This window comes from Charadrius vociferus, unplaced genomic scaffold, assembly GCF_000708025.1.
Source record: "Charadrius vociferus isolate BGI_N301 unplaced genomic scaffold, ASM70802v2 scaffold1061, whole genome shotgun sequence".
In the NCBI taxonomy this organism is placed as follows: Eukaryota; Metazoa; Chordata; class Aves; order Charadriiformes; family Charadriidae; genus Charadrius; species Charadrius vociferus.
The window spans coordinates 470,428-479,155 of NW_009646734.1; the positions used below are offsets into that span (position 1 = coordinate 470,428).

The following is an 8,728-nucleotide window of genomic DNA, read 5'->3' on the forward strand; positions in this document are numbered from 1 at the left end:
CATCCTTCTTCCCAGGGATTTATTCTATTACATTATAGCTCACGTGAAAGGTTAATCAAAATATGCTTTTCCATTTCTAAGTCAGACATATATAAATGCAGTTTCTGAGAACTGGAGTCACAGTAATAAAACATTTTTTTTTCAAATTGTTGCATCTATTCACAGGCAAGGATCACTGTAATTCAGCTGCTGGTTTCTACTACCGGCCTCCTGTTTCGCTATCAGTAAAAAATGGATATGTGGGGCTGTTTTCTGTGCAGAGCTTCTGCTTGCAAAGAGGTTTTTTTTCCCCCATAGTTTGAGAAATCTGTCTCAGCTTTTTGAATACCGGTGCAGCAGTGCTAGAAAATTCCCTTGCATTTTTATTACTCAGAGTTGCAAAACCTCACTGCAGGAAAAAAAAAGCGCTTCCCCCCCGCCCCCCAAGCTTTGATCTGACATCTTTAACTCTTGAAAAGTATCACCCAGCTTCTTAGGATTGATTGAAGAACTTGTGCAAAACAACTGGCCAACAAATTTTCCTCATTCTTGTATTCAATTTCAAAATTCAGTGAAATGTCAAGTTTGAAAAAAAATGTTTACCTTCTCTGTGATCCAGTTGCTTGATTTGTTAAATAAATCCTAATGTGTGTGTCTTTCTCTCTCTCCTTTTTTGTTTTTTTTTTTGGTTGCTGTTTTTCTGAACAGGGACTTATGAGAATTAATTGCAGTTTTGGAAGTTTCTCCCATTTTTAAACCTGACTGGATCAGCAAAATGCTTGCTCCAGTTCCAGAACTGTGGAACTACATGCCAGAAGAAATCCTCATCCAAATTTTCTATTATCTTCCTCTTCAAGATAGATACACAGTCTTTCAGGTGTGCAGACAATGGGCTGCGGCTGTTTCTTCTAGCTCTGTTTGGCATTTCACAGCGATCAGGTGAGAGGAATGGGTTTCTAATGTCCGAGCATCTTTGCAAGCATAACCAGATCATTGTTTCCAGTGCATGTCAAACATTTAGGCCACTCTATTATGACATTATTGATGTTAATTGAACTTCTGTATGTGGTGATATTATCTTACATGACTAGCGCCTGTTTATATAACAGAGAAAATTGTGGTTTATGCTGGGTTTTTTCAGGTGCTGCTGCTGATTTGGGTTTTATGGGAAATAGTACGTTCTTAGGTACGTTGTTCTAAGTTGCCATTTGAAAGTGGCAAGAGACAAAGTTACTGAATAGTTACCCTTGTCGTGACACTGACTTCTCTGATCGGTCTTTCTGGGGACTGTCTCTTCTCACCTCCTGAATCCTCCAGTGTTTGGGCTTACAGAATCTCTGCAGGCATCAAGGGAGAAGAAACATCTAGGGTACCTGTTGATGTTTGCAGAAACACTAGTAAAGGAGAATATCTGCTCTTTGCTCGTTGAGCGTAGCGTTCACCATGACTAAGAGTTTGTTTTACCCTTCCAGCTGTGATTCAGAGGATGAGGAAGACATGCTGCAGAGCCTGCTCCAGTTCCTCAGCCAAGTCAAACACCTGAAGATTGTGTTTGACCAGTCCAAAGAGGTCAACCGGAAGAATGTGACACGCATCTTGGATGCGGTGGCAAAAGAGAACCACAAACTGCAGCAGCTGTGCATTGTGTGCCATGGGGAGAACCCCTATTTCTACTCTGGCCAGGACATCCTACAGAGCATACGGAATATATGTGACACTAAAAACCAGATAGATCTTCAGCTTATTGATTTTCGAAAAATGCCCTTCACTCTCGATGATGACCTTGTTGAACTCTTAGCTACCACCAACCCAAACTTGCACAGTTTGTTCATCAACAACCGTACCCTGGTATGCAATGTGGCTCCAGGCACCATTAGGAAAGTTCTCAGAGCGTGTCCCAAACTCTCAGCCTTGGGGGTTTACTATGCCAGTTTGTCTGAGGATGTATTTCAGGAACTGCTCAAGCCTGAAAGAGCAGCTTTCACCCATTTAGACATTTTCTGTGAGCGCCTGGACAAATACATACCAGTCATCTCAGAAGAGCTCTGGGCTGCTGTAAGTCAAAAGCATCCTCAGCTCTGTGTAGACCTGGAGTTTGATCATACGGTCCCTGCCTGCAAAATCCCACTGATCCTAAAGCTGAATATACCTGTGAGCACGCTGCAACTTAATACCTATAATTACATGGTAAATCAGATTAGGTTTGTCAGCCAGAGCTACAGCAGTACTTTGAAGAAGCTGATGTTGCAAACCACGTCCTCGGAGGACTTAAATTCTTCGCTAGTCGATCTGGCCAGGCAGTGCAGAAATCTGTTGGAGGTCCACTGCTACTGTGTGGTCAGCCAGGAGGTGGTAGAAGCGTTCCTCACGCACTGCCCCCATCTGAAACGATACACTCTGAAGGTCACCAAGGAACGGCACCCCTGGAAACCAGTAACAGTTCAGTGACCAGCTCCTACTGACATCCTGGGGAAATCGTGGGGAATCTGCAAGAGGACAGGGAAAGAAGATTTGGGGCTATAAGGACAACGCTGCAAAATGCCCTCTGCACCCACTGGGGACGTGCTGTTTCACCAGCGCTGGCTGTTACACATGATGCACACCTGTTCTGCAGACCAAGCATTTACACTCAAATGTGACAGAGAAAGGGTTATACAGAGAAATAGAATTGCCCCCTCCCCCCTTCTTTTTTTTTTTTTTTTTTTTTTTTCACTTTGTGGGGGGTATGGGGGACAGGTCTTTTTTCTTCCCTGCTTCTTTATTTAGCAGGAACGCCAAGTTTACCCTTTGTGGGTTTTCACTGAGGACCTCAGGAAAAATTAATTTTGATTTTACGCTTTAAAAGAATCTCCAAGTGAAGCACGTTGTGTCAGGTGCCTAGCAACTACTTAAATAGACAGTTAAGGAAGTGACAGCTTCAGTGCAGCCTTTTTCTGCCCAGTGGGGTACTTAACCATGCAGATCCAGTGAGCGATAGCAACGAACTGTGGTCATCTAATGGAGAATCCACTCTGACTTTGGCAATTTCTCTTTTGGCGTTTCGGTGGCAGTGAGCTCACCTGTTACCCAGTTGTCAGGTAACTTCCAGCTTGGAGATATATAACAGGAGCTGAATTATGGTAGAAAATACAAACAGGAGAAAAAGCACTTAAGGAAAACCCTTCACAAGGTAGTAGTACAAGGCATGTGGCCTGCAAATTTCCTTGTTCATCTTGTCTTTCAGGAACGCAGATTTCCAGGTTATAATTTGAATGCCTTTTGCACAGACCTTTCTCTTACTACATTGTTAGTGTTTCTTAGGAGAATCAAGAGCGTTGACAGTTTTTGCATCTGATATCTGCATTCATGTGCAAGTTACCTTGCATCTGAATTAGGATATGAGTGTGTTGGTCTGTTGCACCAAAGGCTTTGGTGAATGTTATTTGAAGATCAGTTTCTCAGTTGAAAAGATCCTGGCATAAAGCTACACTGTGGGCACCTGTTTAGAGCTATCTAAAGCATTTATAATAATGATGATGAGAGCATATTGTCATCTGCTGCAGATGGAAATATTTGACACAGTTATGATTTAGCAGCAATTCAAAATTTATTAATGATTTGAGGTAGATCAAGAGGCTGAATTTTAGCAGTACTTAAATCATTAACAGTTTGAAAGATTTACAGAGGGATTTAACAAAATAGTTGAACAGCGAATTAATTACAGATTTGAAGATGACAAGATTCACACTGACTGATTCACACTGACTAACTATAAGGTATCCCAAATCAATACCTACGCATACGAGCAAAAGCATTTATTTCAAATTAATACATATAAGCAAAAGCACATAAGCACGGACACCCCCCCATGCACACACCCAGGTCTGTGATTGCTGGAATCAAAATCTCTTAGTAGCGGGCGACCCAAAGGAGCTGACGAGTACCTCTTTTAACTCCTGTGCGTGCACGGACAACCAGAAGCACACCCACATCCATAAAGCTGCTGTGTATATCATAAACATACAGGTGGAGAGGTGGATGACAGAGGCTAGCCTGTAGTTAAAAGTGTCCCTTCTCCCCAGTTTAGAGTGAATGCTCGCAGTGCATCGGCTGTGATCCAGGAGAGCTCAAAGGGTCTTCCTAGAATCGCTGCTTACAGGATCCGAGATAATTGACTTCTGTTGGGTACTTTTCTGCTCTGGCCCAGCTCGGACGATGGAGTAGTCTGGTACTTCCCACCAGTTAGGCAAGCTGAGGACTTGCTAGATCCTGGGGTCCTGGTATCCCCTCCTTTGTGGCCACAGTCCCTATGTTGTCAGGAGTGATCGATTATAGTTGTTATTTTCAACTGGTAGGGGCCACGGGAGCCAGGCACGCTAAGGGGTTGCCATACTTTTCTGGTCTGTTGCTCTCCACCTTTCCTTTCTTTCATGTTGGACCATTCTGTGACGTTCTGGTCCATTGTATTATTCTTATGTGGCCCAGGTGGGGAGGGAATCGCGCCAAGTACCGAGTGGCCTAAAGGAGGAGGGGCGATTACACCACCACATTCCACTGCATGGCTGAAGTCGATGTAACTCATCCATCGAGTGACGGTGTGGTTGCCACTTGCCTCCATACCTATAAACAGAGAATGCCGCTACCCAGTTATAATTTGAGGGAAATTATAATTAAAATCTCTTTAATTACGACTTGAGTCTCTCAGAGCTTCATTAAATGTGGTTAAGTGACATTATATACGCAGGGAAATTTTTGCAAAAATGTAACTAGTTTAGCCATCCTCCAAACTCTAATATATAGAACAATGTTTAACAACAAGCTTAATATAACAGCAATCAGTAAGATCACGATAGGGTGCAACACCAGGTATAGTATTCCAGTTGCCGTTGGAGACCATCCAAACAGGACTTCCCACCATCAGTGTTCTCCATCTACTTTCACTGTTTTTAACACTCAGTGTATTTCTTCAACATTTCAGCGGACTGTGATAAGCGTCTTTTGTCTGGTTTCTTGTGCTTATTGTAGGAGGTTAATTCAATCAGGGCGGTGAAGCAGTTGTTTGACTGTAGTTAGATTAATTCCAATTGGTGCGGGTTATAGCTCATGATATGTAATCAAAAGACAAATCATTGTGAGTAGTTATTGGTACAGAAAAATTAAAATGACAGCCAATAATCACAGAAAAGTTGCATACATAAGTTAAGCTGATTGGTTATGTTATAAGCAAGGTCACCTTTGAATAAAGATTCCCACGTGCAGACACATCCTCTTCTGACATAGATGATTACAGCTTCACGAATCTCATTTTGGTGGATTTCAAAGTGGCGGATGTTTTGTTCCATGTCTAACCAGATGCCTTGAGCTTCGCGTGTTAGTTCCACCAATGAAACCTTGTTGTTCTTGCACAATGCGTGTGTTTACATCAATTGTTTGCCACTTTTCCTCTTTTTGATGGGCCCATACTCTGTGCTCTAAGGGATGGAGCGTGGTTCCATTGTGATTCAGTCCTAACGCAATGATTGGGTATAGAGCGTACACCGAAGCATTGCGTATTGCGAGGACAAATGCGACAATCTCATCACTTTCTGTGTGATAAGCAAAGTTGATTAATTACCACCATGATTGAAACTTCTTTTCAAATAATGAAGCATTATCCCAAATCAATGTACAAATCTCAACGGGTAGGGTTCCTCCTTCTCCTTCTCTGCTAATGGCTGCTACTATAGACTGTATCCACAATTGTGCTTGGGTACAACTCAAGGCAAGAGAGGCATTACCTTGGGCTGCTCCGAGGGCGTTTACAATTAACTGATGATCGTTTTCTTCAATTCATTCCCAATAAGGTAAAAGGTCTGATAGGAGCCATTGACTTGCTCCCAAGGCTGATAAAGATGACTTTAGTGGGCATTCCAGTTTGGTTAGATTGTCAGTAGTAGCAGTTTGTTCATTAGGGCTTCAGTGTCTGCGCTGTTTAGTACTCCTAATCCTGTTCCCAGTAACCCGGTGGTGTCCCGTCGTATGCATCGGGATTGCTTATTGTTAAATGCTCGTCCATGTAACAATGCTAGTTAGCCAGTGTGAGCAACTCCCCAAAAGGTATAACAGTCTGGTCTAATTGCTGATACATTAATGTGCAGCACTAGTTCCACTCTTTTTAGGGGTGAACTGGGGTTAAAGAGAACTCGCTCTTGTCCTGTATTTTTAATTATGTAAGGGCTTGTGTCATAAATGCGAGGAGACAGTTGAATAGGAGGCTGGATTGGCAAAGGTGGTTGGTTGAATTCGATTTTAACCTGGAAGACCAAACTGGAATGGAAATCAAGTTGGCCCAGAAACACGTTGAGTACTGAGTGGGATATGGTAAAGGTATACAAACATTCGTGTCCATAAGGACAAACATGTCCATGGTCAAAATCATGTTTATTTCCAGTGTATTCTACAGTAACATGTAAAGCTGTTGTATACTCAGTATTGTTTTCAATTTGGCATCCTATTGAAATGGTGTCTCCACTTGTCCATTTTAGAGATGGAATTTGCCAATCTTCATCTTTTGTAATCCATTTTTATTTAGGGAAGGCAACATTATTGCATAATGCTGCTACAGACAAATGCAGAGATTTGGTAGGGTAAGTGTTGGGTGTGTATCCATTATAGCCTGTATGAGCATGGCCATCCTGTTGTGCACGAGTTCCATATGTTATGTGTGCCAATTGTAAAATCAAATGGTAGATCTGTGGTTTTATGGCCCCAAATACAAAATGCAATTATAGGTTTGGTAAAGGTGAAGTTATACCAGCAATCTAAATTTGGTTCTGTTATTCTATAACAATCGTTGTTGTGGTTTTCTGGTATGGAGAAATAGGTATAAAATATTTTAATTCTGGTTGGCTTATGGTACGTGAATCCATTGATTACATGGCACCCAATTTGCGTTTTCTCTCCTGGCATGGCTTGGAGCTGAGCCATTCAATGAGAGTCATCCCAACCCCATTCCTCTTTTGCGGATGCTTTCTTCCCATGTAAGACTAAAGTAGAAAGACTTAGGCCTGCCTTGCGTTGTGGTGTGCCAAGACTTCCAGTGTGTCTTAGTAGCGCATGGTCCCACGGATCTTGTGTGTGGGCTATTGTAAACATACTTACACCAACGAGGAGAGAGAGAGTGGGGAAGGGGCTTATATTTATCATCATCGTTGTTGCCATTGATGTGTATCCCAGCAGATCAGTGCAGTGAGGGAGAGGAGGAGTCGGCATGATGCTGTGAAGATGTCGATGTCGAAGATAAGGATTGCTTCCACTGTGCTGTTAGTGGGATCATTGGAGATGATGTTCGTTCCCACGATGTCATTGGTGAGTTCGTCGTTTCTGTTAAAGAGAAAGAAAAGAAGAGAGAACTGTCTCAGTGGGGAAGGCCAAACAGCTTACCCCCTTTTGTGATGCAGGATATGTCATACGCTTTTCGCCACGGAGCCATAAATTAGCTTTTGCAGCTTGACACACAGCACAAGTTCCCGCAACTCCAGTAATTTTACCTCTCTGCCATCCAGGTCATAAAACCAGCTTGTAGGCATCCTGTTGTGTAATAATTGAAACTTGTGCTGCAGTATCAACTAAGAATTTTGTTAATTGCTTTCAAGGACCAACCGGAATTAAAATGTAAGGGTCGTTGATATTTAGCCATTGATAAGTTTCTATTTTCTGGACAGACAGGTGCAATCACCCTGCAGGCGCTATTAGTCCTTTGCTTTTGTGTTTTGTACCTGATCTCTGTCAGGGGAGAAAGGGTTAATATTCTCCCTAGGAGCCAGTGATGGAGGAGTTGGAGTGTTTGGCTGCTCTCACTTCTGGAATGCTTGAATTAGACTCAGAATGGCGCTGGTAGGCTGTCTCTAAATTGCGGCTTTAGGAATTCTTAGTGCCAGTGCTTGTTTCCATAACTCATTTCTCCACTCCTGGCCCTTTAATTGCTGCTCAGTGGATTTTGGTTCTTGGGCACTGTTTTGATGTGATTGCTGAATTTGCCTAACAGTGCAACCTGTATTTTTCATTTCACTGGAATTTCATCCCATCCCATTTCTTGCATATGACTGATAGTTTCATGCATTAACATTGCCAAGGTGGGGACTTCCCTGCGACCTGACTCATCTTCCTCTTCATCCTCTTTAATGGTCTGTGTTAAATTTGTTAATTCATTATGATTTAAGTTCCTCTGGTTTTCATCTCTCTTCACAATAAGGAAAGGTTTGAGTGCAGCAGGGGCTCCTTTTATTAAAGGTTTCAGCATAGCAGGAGTTACAGGTGCTGGGATAGGAGCATCAGTGAAGTCTCATTGATGCGTGGCTTGAATACAAGCAGCCCTTGTATAAGCTGCGGAGAGCTTTTAGAGATTTGATGGGTATTAATAGGTGTTTTCCCCTCTCTAAAACATCGATGCCACCAGCCCAATATGCTACTCTGCTGGTTAGTGAGTTGGAGACCTTTGCGGAGTCAGGACCAGCATTTAAAGAGACGCCAGGGACCCAATGGCTCTTGGCTCCCTTGCCATCGAGCAAAATTCTATCTCCCGTGGGCAGAGACACTCCCCATAGGTATTCAGTTTCAGTTTCTCTAGGCTTATGGCCATAGCGGTCTTGTAAATCGGTCATCTGAATTGAATAAAGTGGAGTTGTTTTAGTAGTGCTTTCTCCTTTACCGCCCTGAGGTCGTGTGGTTACTTCTGATTTAATAACTGGTCTGACTGGGAGTAGGGGAGGCTCAGGTGAATGTAAACAAT

At 42.7% G+C, this 8,728-nt stretch overlaps 1 protein-coding gene across 1 annotated transcript; it reads left to right on the forward strand.

Annotated features, from left to right (window-relative positions):
* Positions 1-698: 698 nt before the first annotated feature.
* FBXL8 (F-box and leucine-rich repeat protein 8) lies at positions 699-2,429 on the forward strand. The gene is made up of 2 exons (XM_009889498.1): positions 699-918; positions 1,452-2,429. The coding sequence occupies exons 1-2, from the start codon at positions 755-757 to the stop codon at positions 2,425-2,427; spliced, it is 1,140 nt and encodes a 379-aa protein (XP_009887800.1). The 5' UTR covers positions 699-754; the 3' UTR covers positions 2,428-2,429.
* The last annotated feature ends 6,299 nt before the right edge of the window (positions 2,430-8,728 follow it).

What these genes read in the sequence shown, in the direction of transcription:
- FBXL8 (XM_009889498.1), top strand. Translation starts at nt 755, where the DNA reads ATGCTTGCTCCAGTTCCAGAACTGTGGAACTACATGCCAGAAGAAATC. An exon ending in TGGCATTTCACAGCGATCAG is followed by an intron (nt 919 to 1,451) that starts GTGAGAGGAATG and finishes TTACCCTTCCAG; the next exon opens with CTGTGATTCAGAGGATGAGG.